Source organism: Anolis sagrei, chromosome 2 (genome assembly GCF_037176765.1).
Source record: "Anolis sagrei isolate rAnoSag1 chromosome 2, rAnoSag1.mat, whole genome shotgun sequence".
Taxonomy (NCBI): domain Eukaryota; kingdom Metazoa; phylum Chordata; class Lepidosauria; order Squamata; family Dactyloidae; genus Anolis; species Anolis sagrei.
The window spans coordinates 284737749-284759895 of record NC_090022.1 but is presented as its reverse complement, the minus strand read 5'-3'; the positions used below and the strand labels follow the sequence as shown (position 1 = coordinate 284759895).

The following is a 22147-nucleotide window of genomic DNA, read 5'->3' as shown; positions in this document are numbered from 1 at the left end:
ATAAATAAATAAATAAATAAGATACATTCCTGTTTTGCATATATTATCCTTGATTATAGCCTCATTTTTGTACATGTCATTTTTTAAACTTTGCTATTAAATCATGTAGCTTTGGCTATTCTACACCCAATGGCAGAAATTTCAGATGAGAGCAAACCATGATATGTGTTCTTTAATTATGGTTAGCACTAGTGCTGACATTAGATTTGGAGTCATTCATCCATTCTAGTAACCAAGTGAGAGAAATGCTTTCATACATTAGCAACAGTAGAATGAAGCTAACATGTTGTGTGAGACCCACTTATTGTGTGCTTTGGCCCCATCATGTGGAGAGACTCCATAGCACTAGCCACATTCCAGAAGATTGGCAATGTTGTTGGTCTTCAGAGTAAAACTCTAACTAGATATTCCAAAGGATCTAATGATCACTGAGTGAGCCAAGATACTGAAATCAGGTTTCGCTGCTGAGTGTTTCCCCAAATCTCCTCTTGCCAGCTGGCCATACAGTGCTATATATTGCATACTGCAGCAAATCTGGTCATTTCCAATAAAGTGACAATATATATCCATCATTCTTAACATGCCAGCCATTGGACCATGAAAAAGAAAAGAAAATATAGCCTTACTTTACTGAAACAGCTTTAGAGACTTTTGGTTTAGACTGACTAGAGTAGAATTCCACCTTGTATTTCAGTTCTTTGTTCTAGAAGTTAAGGAAAGAATAAATATATTAGTTTGTGTAATTTCATAAAACTATAATATTATATTATTGTAAGGATGGAAATGATTGCAAGGGCCATACAGCACAATACTCTGCCATATAGGAATGCAGAGCTAAAGAATCTTCAAAGACGACCATCCAATCTTTCTTAAAAGACATTCAAATGAGGAGAGTCCATTACACTTTGAGTCAATTCTACTGTGGAAAGGCTCTTCTGGTCAACCTCATTTTAACAATTGGGGATAATCTCTTTTTTTAATTTGGATCCATTGGTTCGTGTCTTATTTTTCTGGAACAGCAGTGATCAACTTTGCTTCATCTTCTACATTATATCCCTTTGATCATAGAATCATAGAGCTGGAATTTCAACCCCCTGCCAAGAAGCAGGAAAATCACATTCAAAGCATCCCTGACAGATGGCCATCCAGTCTCTGTTCAAGTATTTAAATAGAGTGGCCCCTGAAATCTGCTGGGTTTTTGGTTCTAGGAGCTTCCATGGATGCCAAAATCATTGCCATTGCCATATTTGTAAATTTGAAACCTTTAAGAGTTCCATAATGCTGGTGAGCAGGGTGCTGAAGGATGATGTATCGCTCCGTATCCTTACAGAGAGCCCCGGTGCCAGGAGAAGAATCAAGGACCCCCACAAGGTTTTGTTGAAGTTCCTCATTGCACCATGATTCATTAAAGGAAAACTTTAGGAAGCACATAGTGACCTGAATAGGGCCCCCCAACGCTGTGTGTGGTGTGCCATGTGAACTGATACAGGAAGGAATGGCCACACGAAAAAATACAGGGCTTCAGGCTTCTCATAGATGTGCGGAAGATGGAATTTCAATAATTAGAAATCTCACAGCAAGCAACACCAGCTGACATTCTTTCTTCCACACAACAGTAGGAGCACTAGAGGCAAAAAGTGGAGGAATCTGTCCTTTTGCAACTAATATAGATAGATTCTGTAGCCAATGCTACTAAAGCAACAGACGGCACCATCTTATCCTTTGTCTCCAGTAAAAATGTTTTCATTAATAGGAGTGTAAAATTATTTGGAGATATTCAAAATTGGTAAAAAAAAAAATCTGATCAGAATATTCAGAGTTTCAGGTGTGTTCTGTGCAAAATTCTTATTTGTACAGAAATGCTGTAATGGGGGCATTTTTTCAAAACTGGCATGTGAATAATTTCCACCAAAAAAAAGTTTATTCACAAGTTCTGAACTGTGATGAAGCTTTGAAAAGCACACCATTTTCAAAGGTTTTCTTTAGCAGGGAGAAAATGGCTAAAATGATCAAGAATTAGGCAAAGTGACAATTATTTTGCCTCATTTTCTGCACAATCGGTAGAAACATTCTCAGCTTTGCAGTGTGAAGTACCTGTGGAATTGGGACTGGTATGATCACAGATATCATTATTTAAAACACATTCATCTGTCCTTTTACCTTTGCTTGGAGTGTCTCAATCTTTTCTTTCAGGCTTTCTATTTTTTCATCTTGGAGCGTTAATTCATTATTCAGTTCTTCCATCTGAAACCATTAAAATTAGTGATAAATCTTAGTAGATGACATTTGTTGTCACACTCATGAAACCATGAATTTGTTTCAAGCTAGCTTTCTTACACTGCCATTTTTCTCATATGGAGAGCATCAGGTGACTTTAAACTGTTAAGGGGGTGCTCCTGGCCTCATTATTATGTTTTGTTTAGGAATCTAGCCAGCCATGCCTTTAAAAAACGTATTATATCTTGCCCCCAGTTATAAAGGATCTTATATTATACCTTGGCACCGCTCTAAAGGATTATAGATTATTAATCCCACAGTTGTACACCACTTTAAAGATCAGGGTATTATAATTCAGAATAAATCTCACTGCTGGACACTAATCTGATGGAATATGCTTCTTGGCAAGGAGCGTTTAGATGTATGTTGAGGTAACGTGTATACTCTGGTAGAGTTGCTGCCACCACCCAAAGTAATTTGAGAATATTAAAGAATAGTTCCCTGAGGTAAACTCTTTCCTGCCCACCAGCTCTCCCTTTGGCTCCCTGAAAATGACTATGACGTAAAGATGTTAAAAACCACTGGAATTATTTCTCACAGAATGAATCACTACTGAAGCTTATTCAAAAGTTGAACTATAGAAAATGTTTATTGATATAATATAAACAAACAATCAACTATCTTCATTAATGAGGCACACAAGCTTGAATGGTTACTTAAACAGGTTTCTTAACTTAAAAATGAGCAAGACTCCTCACTCTACCCTGACACAGTAGCAGTGAGTTCCCCAGATGAACCTAACCAGGTTGTCCCCAGAGCACTTAGCTACACTCTAAACAGAGTCTTCTAAAAGCTAAACTACTCTGACCCCAGAGAGCAAACCACTTGTGACAAAAAGCCCACACAAGCACACAGGTGTCTACTTTGACTCTCCTGGCCAAATAATGCAGAATCGCCTGTCACAAATGCCCTCTGACAGGAAAATCTTAGCTCACCAAACATCCACCTCTCTTCTCTGTTCCCAAAACCACCCACTTTCTTCAAAGCCAAAAATCAATCTGTCTTCATTCTGTCAAGTTGACACTTTTTCTCTCTTAGGGCTCAACTCCTCCCATCTGCCCTAACCAATCCAGAGAGAGCTCCAGCTCTTCCCCTCTTCTACTGTTACACTCCCAAGATGTCTGCCTCCCTTGCTTACACTCCCAAAATGGAGTCCTGCTTACTGACATCTCAGGCTCCTACTTCGGCCTACGAGGTAAGAATCATCACACATGCCCTTTCCTAAAGGATGCCATCCCATGCTACCTTCTCACTTGTTTTATTTTTACTTCCCCAGCAATACTCAGGCAGCATTCCAGGGTCACTGGTCATTTTGTTCTGCGAATTCCGTTACTTAAAGTGATCTCTCCCCTGCCATAAATATTATATTTACAATTTGGCAAGTTTGGGGCTTCTCCCAGATCTGTTGGTACTTGCGTCACAATTCTCAGTGCACAAAGAATGTGAATGCTATTTAAATATAGATTGCACCAACCTGTTGAATCACACTATGTAAATGTCGGTGCTGAGAATGGATCAGGTTGTCCAAGTGGCTAATTTGTTCCTGAAGTGTGGACATTTCTGTCTGAACGCCTGCACAGCTGATTTGGAGAAGGACAAGAGAAAACGTTTGGCAGAGAAAAACATGATGAATGGAATGCCACACATCATATGAGACACATCAACTTACATAAAATCTGCACAATCACAAGAGATGACTAACAATTATGGAACTTTATTGAGGTGGAAGCTATACAAGTTCATATTTTAATTGAAGAAATATTCTGAAATATTTTTTCATTCAACCACTGATAATACTTGTATTTTTTTAGTTTTTGTTTTTGGATGGTTCAAGTGACATCAAGCAAATAAATAAAGGTGTTGTATCAATAGAAAATCTCACATTCTATTGTAGCCACTAATCATTCTTCAAGAGTTTAGATGTTAATCATCCTAGAAAGTCATGAGTTATATTGCAAAACTGCTGCATAGTTAACACACATTAGGATGGGAGGAAATAACATGTCCTAATAAAAATTAGATCAGGTATCAATAGCCATCTATAAGCATGAAATTTTAATATTTCATTTAGAGTATAATTTGCCTGTCCAGATTGGCTGAGATAGTCTAGTAATAGCATTAGTAACAACAACCACAACAACAACAACAAACATTACTAAGCTGTGATTAAAACATAGATAAGGATTTCAATTATTTATGGTTACCAACTTGTCTCACTGGTTTCACTGGGATAAGTTGGTGATCACAAGTTATTGAAATTTTAATCTACTGTAGACATGGAAAACTCTGAATCTATTTCATAAAATATCATGTGTTCTGCCCTGACTGGACTGGTTTTTTTCTGCTTGAAAACTGACAAAAGACCCACAAAATTGTACTGAATAATAACAACATAATTGAACACTTTGCAAACCTTTTAGTATTTTCAGCATTTGACATCATCTGGTGCAGCTTCTCTTTTAAAACTCCTTTCTTTTCATTTAACTGTTTCTTCTCCTATAAAATGAAAAAGTCACAAATTCTACACATATATCTGGTATCAAAAAAGGAAAAAAGGAAAGGTAAAAAACGTTTTTTGGAAAGTTTTAATTATTGACAAGCCTCTCTTTGATTTACTTTTATATTTCTGTAAAGATCTCAGTGTGGTCATATTATTGTGCTACAATAATAACAACAACAACAACAACAACAACAACAATCTTTATAGTCAATATTTCAAGAGAGATATTGACAAGCTGGAATGTGTCCAGAGGAGAGTGACTAAAATGATCAAGGGTCTGGAGAACAAGCCCTATGAGGAGCGGCTTAAGGAGCTGGGCATGTTTAGCCTGAAGAAGAGAAGGCTGAGAGGAGATATGATAGCCATGTATAAATATGTGAGAGGAAGCCACGGGGAGGAGGGAGCAAGCTTGTTTTCTGCTTCCTTGAAGACTAGGATGTGGAACAATGGCTTCAAACTACCAGAGAGGAGATTCCATCTGAACATGAGGAAGAACTTCCTGACTGTGAGAGCCGTTCAGCAGTGGAACTCTCTACCCTGGAGTGTGGTGGAGGCTCCTTCTTTGGAAGCTTTTAAACAGAAGCTGGATGGCCATCTGTCAGGGGTGATTTGAATGCAATATTCCTGCTTCTTGGCAGGGGGTTGGACTGGATGGCCCATGAGGTCTCTTCCAACTCTTTGATTCTATGATTCTAGTCTGCTCTATCTCCCCGGAAGTACTCAGGGCAGATTCCCAACATAAAAGGCAAACATCCAATCCCAAACACAACAACATTACACACTCATAATAACGTAAAATGATAATCCAACATATAAAAACAAATTATGTCTTAACAAATAAAAGAAAATAAAAAATGCAACCTGTTATATCAGACATAAGATAAAACAACAAACATCGAACAAAAGCATCAATTCCTGCACTTACTCAAAGAGATCAGCATTATTTCAGAAGACCTATCTAGGGCTGAGTGCACAGAGCTCAGAAAAGTTACATTTTGGGGATTATAACCCAGATTATTTGTGGATTTGATTAATATGTTCTCTCTATGAATCTCTAAGTCCTCTGGAAATTTACCATAGAATTAAACTGGAGGACCTAGATATTTCTAGACAGAGCACTCGGGGGGGGGGGGGGGGATGGCAGTCTTTTATTTATTTATTATTATTATTTGTTTACAGCTTTTATATTCCACCCTTCTCACCCCGCAGGGGACTCAGGGCGGATTACAGTGTACACATATATGGCAAACATTCAATGCCAATTTTTGACATACAACATATACAGACATAGACAGAGGCTATTTAACTTTTTCTGGCCACCAGGGGAGCTGTTGCTTTCATCACCCATCTGCGATACTGATGAAGTACTTCCGCATTCCCCGCATGCTCCCTCGCTGGAATGCTTTGCTGGAGTCTTCTTTATGACCTCATAAATTAGTTAAATTAGCCTCCCCACACTTTAAGGTGGTACCTAATTTTCCTACTTGACAGATGCAACTGTCTTTCGGGTTGCAAAGGTCGACAACAGGCTACACATAATTGGTTGGAAACCCACTCCAACCCGGGCTGGCTTCGAACTCATGACCTTTTGGTCAGAGTGATCTTATTTGGTGTTTTTCCAATTACATGGAAGTCCTGAAGTCCTACATCACACAGAAATAGAGAGCCTTTTATAGTTCCATTTCAGGTAAGACCTTTTTACTTAGGCAGAACTTTAGTTGTTGATTGCTTGTGGCAGAAATGTCATTTAATGTGAGGCCAGGAGAAAAGCAGTATATAAAATGAAGAGATAGATGACAGATAGATAGAATTTTATAAACTGGACTATATTTTTTCTGGATATTGCTATATGAGGGATATTCCAAATTTCAAAGGATTCTCAGTCTGAAGATGATGATGATTTTATCATTATTAACAATATATTTATTTCTACCCAGTTTCCCACTATTTAAAACAATGTAATTAAAAACATACAAAAACTATTCACATTATTAAAACAATTCAGAGCTGAGTAAAATAATAAAATGCAATCTGATGCCTTAGCCGAGGCTCTATTAATTAAAAGTGATCCCTTTGGCTTCCAACTGAATAGTAGAACAGATGGTGATGCTTATATTTTAAGTAATGCATTCATTGCAAAGACGTCTCATTGCTAATCACTATTTACTACAGAGGAAGTGGAGTTTGTTCACTGCAAGAGCCGGTGAATCAGCCGAGAATGCTTGGAAAGGTTTTGCAAAAGCGTTTGCCAATATGCTTAAGCAATAACAGAGAAGAATGAAAGTTGTAGGCGTCTGTAAGCAAATTGTTCCAAAGCTGTCATAAACGGTCTCTCTTCTACTATTTACCAAATCAATATGGATATTGAAAATAATGCAAATGGGACCCGTTTACACCCACATTAGAAAACAGACTTTCATTCTCAGCTCCCACAAGGCATTATCAATTTCATGCTATGCACACACCCATCCAGAGTGCCGTGTGAAAGTCCACCCACAAGCAAGGAACCTGCAAATATCTGTGATTTTCCATTTCCAATGGGGAAACTGTCTCATTTAGCTGTAACTAAAGGTCTATAACAGGAAGGTGGTTTGAAAAGGTTCATCGGATAAACAGCCAGCACCTGTATTTCCAACCCACACTGGGTGACATAAAACCAATAATACTACCCACATAATATGCAGCAATAATTCATAGGTTTGTTAAGGGTGTCTTAAAAGCCAGCATGGTCATCTCCAAAGAAAGCACACTTCTAGGAAGGCAATCTGAAAGAAGGTGGAGGCAATCCCTCCCCATGAACCTCAGTGGCCATGCATGGTGTGAAAGGGAGTGATGTTGCTTCACTTCTGGTTCTAGGTTGTTGTTATTGTTTTAATTCAGGTTGTTTCCGACCTATGGTGATTCTATCTCTGAGTTTTCCTGGCAAGGCTTGTTCAGAAGAGCTTTGCTTTTGCCTTCCTGAGACTGAGAGAGTGTGACTTGCCCAAGTTCACCCAGTGGGCTTCATGGTCAAGTGGGGATTTGAACTTTGGCTTCCAGAGTCCTAGACTGCATCTACACTCTGGAAGTAATGCAGTTTGATACTTTAATTGCAAAGGCTCAACATTATTGGGTCATGTGAGTTTGGGAAGGTCTTTAGCCATCTCTGCCAAAGAGTGCTGGTGTTTCATCAACCTACAGCTTCAATGATTTCATGTCATTGAGCCATAGCATTTAAAGTGGTGTTGAACTGCATTAATTTGACAATGTAGATATACAGATGACAGAAAGGGGAGTTGAGTTTAGTTTAGTCACCCGTTGATCAGGGCCAGTCCATCCTGCTATTTAGACAGAGCACCTACAAAGTAAGACTACACTGTTGTTGTGTCTTTTTCTTTCTGACTTATGGCAATTACAAGGCATGAGGTTTTCTTGGAAAAATTTGTTCTGAGGGAGTTTGCCTTCCTCTGAATCTCGAGTGTTATTTACCCACTCTTGAGTGTGATTTACCCACTCAGTAGGTTTTCATGGCTAAGTGAAAATTTGATCTGAGGTCTCAAAGTTCTAGTTCAATGCACTACATCAGTCTAGTTCTCCCTCAGTAAAACTATGTTACACTTTAAAATTCAGATTTCACTGGTTAGGGGTGGGCTAGCATATACTTTCCCCTAGAAGTCACTAGGTTTCAATGCCCGGCATTTCTAGTTATATGTTTTTCAGGTAGCTAGACTAAGAATGACCTCTGCCTTGGAGATCTACTGTCAGATCAAAATATGCAATGCTATTCTGGACTGCTGAGTTAAGAGCCCGAGTCACACACCCCTCACATATTTAAGTGTGTGTGTGTGTGGGGGGGGGGGGGGGGGTGCAATAGCCTCATGAGAAGGAAAGACCTGATCCTGAAGACTTTCTATGTAGTTCTGATAAGCAGATTTTTTTTTTTAAAAAAAATCCCTTTTTAGATGACTACTTTCCTTTGGGAAATTTAATCAAAAAGTAATTTTTCCAGACTTGGCTCTAAGCATTTTGCCATAAAAGAAATGCACAAAATGACACATATCTACAAAAATACTTTACAAAGCCCATCTAGTCTCCACAACAAGGAAATAAATGACTTAGGCATTTTGTAACATCATCGTAAGAATTAACTGTGATGTCTCTTAGTTTGCCCAATTTATCCTGCAAATTGTTATTTGGAAAGACTGGAGGGAAGGGATGGAATTTACACAGCGCTAGTACCCAGTTCTAACATCATTAATTACGAGATCTCTGATTCAATCAGATTTCTCTGCCTTCTCATTAGGACTTTTCAGCAGACAACACATGCTTCATTTTCCCCGCTTCTGACAGAACAGAACCTCCAGCTGTACCTCTTCCATCCTTTGTATTCGTTTCTCCAGTTCTTCAATCTGGCTTTGCTTTTCTTGTAACTGAACATTCAGCTGGCTAAGATTGTCTGTGCTTTGCTTTAATTTTTGTTCTTGCTCCAGCTTGCGGGCCTGTGATTTAAGGAGAGGAAACTAAACTTAGTACAGAAACAAACTTGCTTATCCTACAAGAACATGTATCGAAGATTATTTCCTCATGGCAAATATGTATGGGATAAGTAGTAACTTGAATGGGATAAGTAGCAACTGCACACAGCCTAAACCCACACAGTAAATTTATTTTCAAAGAACATAAAAAGGATCACAGGTCTGACCAAAAGCCCAGTAGTCCAGTAACATGGTTTCTGTAGTGACTCCGTCCATGCTTGTAGCTTACAAGCAAGGACTGAGTGCAATAAGCCCTTCCTCTCTCACGTCTCCCAGTGAGTCCATGTTCAATAGCCTGTGGACCCTCAAATACCTACCATGGTTAATACTGATTGGCCAATTTAGGACATTACTGTGATGTGGGATTGCGGCAACTTATTGACTTAGTGACAGGTGGAATCACACAGCCACTAGCATTGAGCAATTGAGATAAATCAACTGTGCAAAGCTGTACTTCGGAGTGAGCAGTGTAACTCTGCAACTGCATTGCTTCTCTCTTTTGTTTGTTTTTTCTTCATTTTTTTAAAAAAAATCATTTTTACTTTTAATTAAAAGATTCAGAGAGGCTTTGCCCAGCAATAGCCAGGATCAGCTTCACTGCAGGGAGGTGGCAAACCAGAAACAGGTATCATATGATCTGCTTCGCTAATGGTTTCCACTTCTGTGTGATAATATCCTTAATCCTTTGTAGTTTTGGCTAATTCCACTTTGGCTCAACCCCAAGTCAGCTCCACTGTTGACATACACAAGCAAAGAAATGGGATGAGAGAATGCCAAAGTGTGGACTACACCATTTCAATATACTGGGGAAAAATCATATCTGCAAATGTTCCTCCTCAAGTAGAGAGAGTTAAAACACAGAGATTCAGAACCATATACCTTCATTATGTGTATGGTTCCTTCTTGCCTTTTCTTGAGATCTTCAGAGCGCTTCTTGTAATCTTCATGGAGTTGCTGGGCTCCATATTTCACAGATTCTGCACCAGCTGCCCTTGAAGCTTCCAGCTGGAAAAGAATCATGTGGTTTGTTTTTACTTAATTTTTTTCCAAGCAGAGTGGCAAGTGGCAGCTATTTAAAACATGCATATAGATATGTAGAATTGATAAATTGTTGGTAGGTAAGGAGGGAGGAAGGAAGGAAGGAAGGAAGGAAGGAAGGAAGGAAGGAAGGAAGGAAGGAAGGAAGGAAGGGGAAAAGGAAAAGATCTATTAGAGTAGGGGTTGACTACTGTTTGCACTCCACACACACACTCAAAGAAGATTAGGTCCCTAGCCTACTGCAGTGGTTCCCAATCTTGGGTGTTCTGGGTGTTTTGGACTTCAGCTTACAGAAGTCCCAGCAAGACTCAGACACCTAAAGGATCTGAAGAATCAAAGTTTGGGAACAACTGGTCTAGAGCAGTGGTTCCCAACCTGTGGTCTGTGGACCACCAGTGGTCCCCAAGAACTAAAATATGGTTTGTAGCCTCACCGTTACTACATCATTGCAACAAGAGCGACCAGTCTTGTGAAACCCTCTTATAGTGCCAAGGGAACTGGGCTGGCAGGAGGGGAGAGGCTGGCTACACATGAAAGGCATGACAAGCCTCCCGACTGCTGCTTCTCCTCCTCCTCTCCCCCCCCCCCCCGAGTAAAGACTTTCTATATATATTTCAGATTTCAATATTAATGCCAAAATACGTAGTATGATTTTACATAGGATTTGTGCTACATTAGAACAGTAAAGACAAATATCACTTAAGTAAAATAAATATTAAATATTGAATAACCAGAAAAATAAAATAATGTGTAAACACTAGGCACCTAGAAGCGGAGAAGCCTTGGTGTCTTTGTTTTTTGGCCTGTTCCTGGGGTTATTTGGGGTGCAAATTCAGAAAATTTTCTGAATCAGCACCCCTAATAACAAAACCAAATCTAAAGTTGACCAAAAACTCTTTCGGTACTAATGTTGGAGAGTGGTCCCTGGTCAAGTGGTCCCTGATCAAAAAAGGGTTGGGAATCACTTGTCTAGAGCTCGAGTTCTTTAATTAATGACTTCCATGTTTAAGAGTATAACCTGCTTTAATCAAAGAGTTAACCCTGCTTTAATCAAAGAATTCTTAATATATTTCCTGACTGTATTACTTTAGAGGAGGAGAAAAGTAAGATAACCCAGTATGCACCAGACATATAGAGGAAGCAGAAGATCAGTATTTTAGTTATATCCTGCCTTTCGTGTTACACAAGAGCAATGGTAACTGCAACTCTTCTTCCTAATGACTACTTTGAAAATAATTGTTGTTATGTATGTTCCAGGTTGACTCCTATTTATGGAGTCCCTATGTTGAGTTTTCTTGGCAATATTTATTGAGAGGGGAGGTTGTTGCTGTCTTTCTTTGAGGTGGAGCTTGTGACTTTTTCCAAGGTCACTCTGTAGATTTCTATTGCGGAATGGAAATTTAAACCCTATTCTATAACTCAGTCCACTATGCCATGCTGGCAAGGAGCTTTTGAGGCAGATTAACATTCGAACATGCTACACCACCGTAACTCAGCTGAAAACTTAAGTCCATCTGTATGTTCTTGGCAGAATTTAGGAAGTTATTTTTAAATAATAGCACTTCAGCATTTTTTTTTAAAAAAGTTAACACTTTATTTTATGAGTCACACATTTTAAAGAGATTAGCAATGTGTTGCTTTCATTAATGTATTTTCAAAGTTGGGAACAAAAGATGAATAGCCAAAAAAGTCTCAACTGTTGTATCCCAGGTACAACAATGGCTGGGACTTTATGCATTAGTTCCATTTACACTAAACCCATTAAATCAACTGTTGAGCAGTGAGTCAATGCATATGTAAATCCAACTAATTCAGTGGCTCTATTCTATCTGGGACTAATGAAAGGAATTAAGATCAATGTTATGGAATGAATGAGTACTCTTTACACACACACACACAAAAAAACCCTGGAAATAATGCTACCAATCACTGGGTAGTTTTGCTGTAGGCATGTTGTTGTGCATTATAATGTATTAGAGTAACAATGCATTAAAAGTATTATCTACTCCTCCCAAACTAAAAAGTAATAAATGACTTTTAGTGCATTACTTTCAAGTTCTGCTTTTTAGATTAGTTTCAAGAGGAACAGGGAGTGGATTTAATTATGTATGTATAAATTAAAATACAGGTGGTTTTTATGTTCCACTAACTACACCGAAGTACTCATTTGACATTGCAGAAATATGGACACACCTTGATTTTTAGCAGTTCGTTTTCTTTGTTCACCCGTAAAAGTTCTTCTTCTGTTTTTTTCGTCTTGTCCAATGTCTCCTTGTAGCTGAAGGACAGGGACTTTTCATCAGGTTCCAATCCAAGTTCTTGAAAATGTGGCTAAAACCAACCAACATGTAAAATTTCAACTGGGATTTGAGTTCTTCTCATCTTTGCGTTCTTACAGGTTACAGAGTCACATAAGCACAGAGGTTGTGCTGATGAAATTGGTATATTTAAATGGGATCTCAATGCAACTGCATCATTGTATCAATTACAACTGAGACACTGCCCAAGCATATATAAGAAAGGTGAGGGATTGGGGGTGGGGGGCTAGAGAAATGAAGACGTAAATGCATGTGTATTATTTGCATTTATTTATTTATTTATTTATTTATCGTGTCAGGGCAACCAGTCAATTATATTACATTTCTAACAGAACAAAGGAAACAAACAGGCAAAATACAAAATTTGTGAGTTTGGTAGTTGATTAAATGTCCTTTGACCAGTATCTGGCCACTTGGGGTGCCTCTGGTGTTGCCGCAAGAAGGTCCTCCATTGTGCATGTGGCAGGGCTCAGGGTGCATTGCAGCAGGTGGTCAGTGGCTTGCTGTTCTCCACACTCGCATGTCGAGGATTCCACTTTGTAGCCCCATTTCTGAAGGTTGGTTCTGCATCTTGTGGTGCCAGAGTGCAGTCTGTTCAGCACCTTCCAAGTCGCCCAGTCCTCTGTGTGCCCAGGGGGGAGTCTCTCATTTGGTATCAGCCATTGCTTGAGGTTCTGGGTTTGAGCCTGCCACTTTTGGACTCTCGTTTGCTGGGGTGTTCCAGCGAGTGTCTCTGTAGATCTTAGAAAACTATTTCTTGATTTCTTGGCTGCTACTTCCTGGCGGATGTCAGGTGGTGCAATACCGGCTAAGCAGTGTAATTTCTCCAGTGGTGTAGGGCGCAGACACCCTGTGATAATGCGGCATGTCTCATTAAGAGCTACATCCACTGTTTTAGTGTGGTGAGATGTGTTCCACACTGGGCATGCATACTCAGCAGCAGAGTAGCACAGCGCAAGGGCAGATGTCTTCACTGTATTTGGTTGTGATCCCCAGGTTGTGCCAGTCAAGAAGCACTGCCTGAACATCAAGCAAAAAGTGGGTGCTAGAAACAATATCATACGAAAGCTATTTGCATTTGAGCAGATGAGATGGATAGTCTCTAAAGGTTTGGCGCCACTGTGTAATTAATGCAATTTGACACCACTTTGACTGTCATGGTTCAATGTTATGGAATCCTGGGACTTGAGGCACCAACACTCTTGGGCAGAGAAGACTAAGGACTTTGTAAAACTGTAACTCCCATGATTACATAGTATTGCACCATAGCAGTTAAACTGGTGTTAATTGCTATGGCAAACCCTAAGAAAGAAAGTGAAAAAGACCAGGTAGATAGAGAGCTGATCTCAACCACCTCCAGTTTTGGCCTTGCTGAAAAATGTAACATGTGTCTCCCCAGAAAAATTGCTCCTGAGGCAATGGAGTCCTTAGAAGAAAATAAATCCCCCCTCCCCCACCTGACCTAGATGGACCAAAATTCTGATCACTTATTGAAGACCACTTTTTAAAATCCTAACATGGTGGCAATTTAACAACCAAGTCCTGGGAAACTGGTGACACTGGGTTGACTTGGATAACCCTTGCAAGCTGAGAGTGCCTGCCTTCTCCTCCTCCCCATGTTGAACTGAACCCAAGAACATTTTAAGATGTTATGCCAGACTTATTTTTCCTCTCTTGGCCATATGACAATAAAGCATCTTGATCTATTTGCCCAGCTCCTGAGGGCTTCATATTTGAAAGCATTTGCATGACACCCGTGATAAATAACAGCTTTTGATTTCCCCCAGGACCACATTCCCTGCCTAAAAGATTAGTTTAGGACTAGAAACACTGCATCAGGCAGCAAATGCATTCTTCCTGGGTTTGTAAATGGTGGGTATAACGCAGCGAAAAGCCAAGCATTATTCCTTAATGTTCTTTTTGAACAGTCAACTCTTGCTAGGTTCAAAGAGGCCTGCAAAACTTCCTATTCGTGTGTACACTGATTCTGTACCTTTACCAGACAAAGAGTGAGTCTTGACTGTTGTGCCAGTTTCACAAGATACACAAGGGGGAAGCCAGTGTTTGAATTAAAGGAACTATTTTCAGAAAGCTACAAGAGATAACGAGACCAGGGTCTGGATAAAACAATGGTTCTCAACCTCCCTGATGCCGCGACCCCTTAATACAGTTCCTCATGTTGTGCTGACCCCCAACCATAACATTATTTTTGTTGCTACTTCACAACTGTAATTTTGCTGCTGTTATGAATTGTCATGTAAGTATCTGATATGCAGGGCGTGTTTTCATTCACTGGACCAAATTCGGCACAAATGCCTGATACATCCAAATTTGAATTCTAGTGGGGTTGTAGTTGCTGAGATTTATAGTTCACATACAATCAAAGAGCATTCTGAACTCCACCAATGACTGAATTGAACCAGTCTTGGCACACAGAACTCCCATGACCAACAGTAAATACTGGAAAGGTTTGATAAGGATTGACCTTGAGTTTTGGAGTTGTAGTTCACCTATATCCAGAAAGCACTGTGGACATAAACAATGATGGATCTGGACCAAACTTGGCACGAATACTCAACATGCCCACATGTGAATACTGGAGGAGGTTAGAGATAATAGACCTTGACATTTGGGAGTTGAAGTTGCTGGGATTTATAGTTCAGCTACAATCAAAGAGCTTTCTGAACTCCAACAATGAGAGAATTGGGCTGAACTTCATACACAACACTCTCGTGACCAATAGGGTTCTTCCGATGGTCTTTGGTGACCTCTCTGATACCCCCTTGTGACCCCTCCAGGGGTCCCGACCCCCAGGTTGAGAAACACTGGGCTAAAACAAGATGTTATAGTGGTGATTGAGCAATGGATGTTAACAAGCAAGATCCAAACTTCAACACAACTGACTGTCTTTACATATAGTGTAAATAATAATATAATGCATATTTCCAGAAAGAAAATCCATCCATACCTTTGAATCCTGCTTGTGATTTGCAACTCCATGTCGAGATTCATTTTTACACAGGAGAGGCTGAACTTTTGCAAGAGTGGATCTAATCTACAGAGGGAAAGCAAATTCAATCACAATCCTGGTATTCGTTTGGAAATTTGAGCCAAATAAAAACACAGTTCAGACTTATATTTCTCTAAGTCTGATATTGCACCATATTAAATCTGGCTATTATCTAAAAATATACATATATGCACACACACATATAAGTACAATTTCAATATATCCAGTATATATTTTGACATAGATGAGTATATACAGGATATTCTCAAGATAGTGGTTCAATTAAACAGAATTAATAATAATAATAATAATAATAATAATAATAATAAATAAATAAAACTTTATTTGTACCCCGCTACCATCTCCCCAAGGAACTTGGTGCGGCTTACATGAGGCCAGGCCCACAACATGTACAATAAACAAAAGCAATAATAATAATCAATACAAAACAGTTAAAAAAACTCAAAACAGAAAATACACAATAAGTAATAACAATAACATATCGCGACATACAGCATTTAAAAAACCTATGGCTGGGCCAAATGTAATAATTCAAATTTAAAATCAAAAAGTGCTGGGCATGAACAAGGTAAGACAAATTAAAATAGGGTTTTCAGAGAAAGATGAGGGCGTGCAGACAACCCTCAATCAATATTAAAGTGCATTTGAGGACATATTGCTAAGAGTTTTCCTTATTCTTGGAAGGCACACTGGAACAACCATGTTTTCAGGCTCCTCCTAAAGACTGCCAGCGTTGGGGCATGTCTGATGTCCCTGGGGAGTGAGTTCCAGAGTTAAGGGGCCACCACCAAGAAGGCCCTGTCCCTTGTCCCCACCAATCGTGCTTGTGATGGAGGCGGGAGCGCTAGCAGGGCCTCTCCAGATGATCGATATTTATTGATTTTTATTGATAATACATTTAGATCTTAAAGTGTGGAATGGGAACCTGTGTTGCTCCACCAACCTCAGACATCAACTTCCAGAAGCCCCAGCCAACATGGATTATATGGGAGATGATGTCCAAAACATGTTAGAGCCACAGGTTCCAAATGCATACCCTAGAAGCACATTATGTACTAATTCTTCAATTAATCCATGTAAATACCCATCAATACAAAACATCTCATTGAGAGCCAGAGGACAAACATTTTTGCTTGAGATCTTGGGCAATTTCCTATAGTCACCAAAGTCCACAACAGACTAGATGGGCTGTTATTTATTATTTATGCTCCATCAAAGGCATCTCCATATATGTTCATGGGAAATATTACCTGTTTTATATATTCAGTTTCTTCAGTAATCTGTGATACAGGGGGTCCATTCTGGAGATAATTTCCTTCAGTTCCCCTGTCCTTTCTCACAGTGTGTTGCTTTATCACTAAGGTGGTAGTCACTATCCGGGTTGGAAGACGCTCTGAGTTCAAAAGAATATAAGTAGATTTATAGACACGACAAAAACACAAACTCTAATAAATGGATTTAAATTGTGCAGATTTATAAAAATTATTAGCAAATTATGATGAAGATAAATAATTTCAAAAGAATATATAGCGTATTAGTACAGTTGTCCTGATCTTTTGAGGTGCATTATATTTCTAGTTAAATTGTAATAATTGTTTTTAAATTTACATCTTTACACACTTAAAATCAAATTTGCAAATTTTAATTCAAATCTGTATTATTTTTTGCCTTCTGCGAAGCATTTCCTTTTTCTTTTTGTAATAAAAGGACCATTGTATTTGAAAAAATACGGCATTCAGTCTTGCACTGTGATAATGTTGCATAGTAGCTGACTTGTGGGGCCACAGAAGCACAATGGGTTAAAACGTTGAACTGTTTAATCTGCTGACCTAAAGATTGGGGTGAGCTCCCACTGTTAGCCCTAGCTCCTGCCAACCTAGCAGTTCAAAAACATGTAAATGTGAGTAGATCAATAGGTACAGCTTCAGCAGGAAGGTAATAAAGGCACCCATTAACTATGCCGGCAAAACAGGACATGTCTACAGACAACAGGCTCCTCAGCTTGGAAATGAGAAGGCTGAGAGGAGAAGGCTGAGAGGAGATATGATAGCCATGTATAAATATGTGAGAGGAAGCCACAGGGAGGAGGGAGCAAGCTTGTTTTCTGCTTCCTTGGAGACTAGGACGCGGAACAATGGCTTCAAACACACCCGGAGTGTGGTGGAGACTCCTTCTTTGGAAGCTTTTAAGCAGAGGCTGGATGGCCATCTGTCAGGGGTGATTTGAATGCAATATTCCTGCTTCTTGGCAGGGGGTTGGACTGGATGGCCCATGAGGTCTCTTCCAACTCTTTGATTCTATGATTCTATGAAACAAGAATACCTCCCCACATCCAGAGTTGAGCACTTCCTTCAGAAAGCTAGAGATGAAAGGGAAAACCTTTAGCTTTGTTCTGTGTATTTGTATGTCATTGTTATTCCACTGTATTAAAGGCACTGAATGTTTGCCTATCTGTGTATGTTGTAATCTGCTCTGGGTCCCCTTGGAGAGAAAGAGCAAAAAAGTGTTATTATATTATTATATAGTGGATTCTGGGTGTTGTTGTCTCCAAAAGTAATCTTTCAAGTAGGACACCATTACCTTGTTGATATGTAACTTCAGCTGTTATCTCACTATCTCTTGTAACATTATCATGGAATCATATAATTGTAAGCACAAATGCAAGCACTGTTTACCAAAGGTGAAAGTGGGGTGTGTTTACACATCTTGAATAACAAACTCTTCTTCAAACCACCATCAGAAAAAAAAACACTTTTATCACTTTCCATCCTTTGGCAGTCACTGCGTTGTGTACATTCAATAAGCACACGTTAGGAAACAGCATCCGTATGAATCAGAAAAAACATTACATGAAACAATCACACCCTTGTGCTTAAAACAAACGTTAGGAACGAATGCTATCAAACGTTTATATTTACAAGGATGTCAAATACTTCACAATACCATTTCACAGTCATAGTATTTTCTACATGTAAGTTAGAAATGGGTAACAGTGTTAAGTTTTCAGGCATCATAGGATAGATACTCGCAGGTATTATTTATCCACCTGACAGATATGGCCTCTCTCGGCATTTTCTAGGTTCTCCTGCACAACTCCTGGGTTGAAAATCCTTCATTTCAATGGGGTTTGCCATGCTATTATCCATGGTTCTGTGCACCCATGTGAAGTCTGGAAATGTATCCCCACAGATACAGGGGTTCATACTGTATATAGGTTATAGCCTGATCAATTTCATGATAGTATATGATGATACACTTGTGTGTATGGGATCTTGCCAATCATGTGTCTTGCTGTAACCAAATCATACAAAATGGCAGCATAGCAAAGTACCAAAGGAGAAAAACAAACAAACACCCCAGTCAGTATTTTTCCTGTGATTTGCTGGATTGCGTTGATACTGCTGATTTCAATACACAAAACAAATTTAAAGTCACATAATGCAGCTCACCTTACGTGACCTAGTCTAACAACTGAGAAATGAAGTCTGCTTATAGGAGAACAGAAATATTAGATTCCCAAATGTACAGAGATTCAGGATCAATACTTTCTTGGCTGCAAGCAAGAAAGAAGAGGGTGCCTTGAACTGAAAAAGAAGCCCCCAATACTCAATATCAGTGGTTTTTATTTATCGTGTCATCAGCAACCATTGTATTACAATTCTAACAGAGCAAAACAAACACAGAGATTAAAAAGAAAAAGAAAAAGAAAAAAAACCCACACAGATTTTGTAAATTTGGTATTTGGTTAAATGTCCTTTGACCAGTATCTGGCCACTTGGAGTGCCTCTGGGGTTGCCGCAAGAAGGTCCTCCATCGTGCATGTGGCAGGGCTCAGGGTGCATTGCAGCAGGTGGTCAGTGGTTTGTTCTTCTCCGCACTCGCATGCCGAGGATTCCACCCTGTAGCCCCATTTCTTAAGATTGGCTCTGCATCTCGTGGTGCCAGAGCGCAATCTGTTCAGCGCCTTCCAAGTCGCCCAGTCTTCTGAGTGCCCAGGGGGGAGTCTCTCATCTGGTATCACCCATGAATTGAGGTGCTGGGTTTGGGCCTGCCACTTTTGGACTCTCGCTTGCTGGGGTGTTCCAGCGAGTGTCTCTGTAGTTCTAAGAAAACTATGTCTTGATTTAAGTCGTTGACGTGCTGGCTGATACCCAAACAGGGGATGAGCTGGAGATGTCTCTGCCTTGGTCCTTTCACTATTGGCTGCTACTTCCCGGCGGATGTCAGGTGGTGCAATACCGGCTAAGCAGTGTAATTTCTCCAGTGGTGTGGGTCGCAGACACCCCGTGATAATGCGGCATGTCTCATTAAGAGCCACATCCACTGTTTTAGTGTGATGAGATGTGTTCCACCCTGGGCATGCATACTCAGCAGCAGAGTAGCATAGTGCAAGGGCAGATGTCTTCACTGTGTCTGGTTGTGATCCCCAGGTTGTGCCAGTCAGCTTTCGTATGATGTTGTTTCTAGCGCCCACTTTTTGTTTGATGTTCAGGCAGTGCTTCTTGTAGGTCAGAGCACGGTCCAAAGTGACTCCCAGGTATTTGGGTGCGCTGCAATGCTCCAGTGGGATTCCTTCCCAGGTAATCCTCAGAGCTCGGGATGCTTGTCTGTTCTTAAGGTGAAAGGCGCATGTCTGTGTTTTAGATGGATTAGGGATCAGATGGTTTTCCCTGTAATAGGCAGTAAGAGCACCTAGAGCTTCGGAGAGCTTCTGTTCTACCATCTCAAAGCTCCCTGCTTGAGCAGTAATGGCACGATCGTCAGCATAGATGAAACTCTCTGTCCCTTCTGGCAGTGGCTGGTCATTTGTGTAGATGTTGAACATGGATGGAGCAAGCACGCTCCCCTGAGGCAGGCCGTTCTTCTGTTTCCGCCATCTGCTTCTCTGGCCCTGGAACTCAACAAAAAAGCTCCTGTTTTGTAGCAGGTTTCCTATGAGGCAGGTGAGGTGGTAGTCCTTTGTGGTATTATACATTTTTCTCAGGAGGAGGCGGTGGTTCACAGTATCATAGGCTGCTGACAAGTCTATGAAGACAGCTCCTGTGATCTGCTGCCTTTCAAAGCCATCTTCTATGTGCTGGGTCAGGTTCAGCACTTGCGATGTGCAGCTTTTGCCTTTTCTGAAGCCAGCTTGCTGTGGGATCAGACAGGGGTCTATATTTTCCATAATTCTATGCAAAATAAGTCTCTCCAGAACTTTGTAGAGGTGGCACAACAGGGAGATTGGTCTGTAGCTTTTTGGGTCATTACGGTCTTTGCCTGGCTTCAAGATGGCGATGACTCTTGCTTTCCTCCAGATTTTGGGGATCTGACAGGATGCAGTGCAGTTGTTCATCAGCTCCAGCAGCCAGCGCCTTGCTTTTGGACCAAAGTTCTTGATTTGTTCCATCCGTAGATCATCCAAGCCAGCTGCTTTGCCATTCTTACATTTGTTGAGAGCCATGTCCAATTCAGTAGATGTAAAGGGTTCATGGAGGTTGTTGTTCTCAATCTCTGGTTGTCTGGCTATTGGTTTCGTTCCTACTTTGGTGGCAAGGTTGGGTTTCCCATTCTTCAAGAGTTGGTGTGCTATCTGATCTGCCTTTATGTTGGCATGGGTATTAGTTTGTGAGGGATCGTTGCTCAGCCGTCTCAGCAGCCTCCACGCCTTCTGGCTGCTCCTGCCCATGTCGACCTCTGTGATCAACTTGATCCACTGTTCTTTCTTGGCTTCAGAGATGGAGGACACAATGCTCTGCACTGCCTGAAGAGTCTGCTCACTGAATGGGTCTTCGTTGTGGAGCCTGTAATAGTTTTCCAACAAGGCAGCTGTTTCAGGAGTAATGCCCTGGAGGTAGTGGGTTCTGCAGCCTCTCGGTATGGAGGCCCGTGAGCAGGTTTTCACTATTTCAATAAAATGTTCGTACTCCTCAGGGACTGGCGCGACCGATGTGATCATGTCGTCTAACATGTCTGAGAATTTAGTCCAATCTGCCTTTCTGAAGTTGTATCTTCGTTTAAATCGAACTTCCTGAGGCCTTATTGTTGGGAACAGTTGGCATATTATTGGTCGGTGCTGTGTGTTTGGGATTGGTGGTCCCACTGATTTGGTGCATTGCTGTACGATGCTGTCGCTCACAAATAAGAGGTCTGGGTTATAACCTCGGTGCCATCTCCCGCTGTTGTAGGATGGTGGGACCTTGCTATCATGGATGAGTGATAGTTTGTGCAGTTCAGACCAGGACAGGACAGCCTCTCCATTTCTGTCCTCTTGGGCATAGCCCCATACATGGCTATGGCTGTTGAAGTCACCAATTACTACCGCCCGTTGGTGCCTGTCAAAGTTCTCGGGGGAGGAGAAGCAGAAATCTTCATTTGGGGGCTTGTACACAGAGGTGATGGTGATGTTATTAAGCTCTACTGTTATAACCTCGATATTGTTTTCTTCAGTGTTGTGGGCACTGCTGACTTGGAGGCCTGGTTTGACAAA

The 22147-nt window shown here is 40.4% G+C and overlaps 1 protein-coding gene across 2 annotated transcripts in view; it reads right to left on the bottom strand.

The window, feature by feature from the left end:
- Window positions 1-22147, bottom strand: part of CCDC68 (coiled-coil domain containing 68) — a 40160-nt gene that overhangs the window by 3494 nt on the left and 14519 nt on the right. For both annotated transcript variants that reach the window (XM_067464651.1, XM_060760792.2), the window contains exons 3-11: window positions 16929-17071; window positions 15616-15702; window positions 12523-12660; window positions 10171-10296; window positions 9127-9255; window positions 4691-4773; window positions 3752-3857; window positions 2161-2244; window positions 627-703 (exon numbers count right to left, since the gene is read on the bottom strand). In XM_067464651.1, the coding sequence (XP_067320752.1) occupies window positions 627-703; window positions 2161-2244; window positions 3752-3857; window positions 4691-4773; window positions 9127-9255; window positions 10171-10296; window positions 12523-12660; window positions 15616-15702; window positions 16929-17071 (973 nt within the window). The remainder of the gene's footprint in view (window positions 1-626; window positions 704-2160; window positions 2245-3751; window positions 3858-4690; window positions 4774-9126; window positions 9256-10170; window positions 10297-12522; window positions 12661-15615; window positions 15703-16928; window positions 17072-22147) is intronic.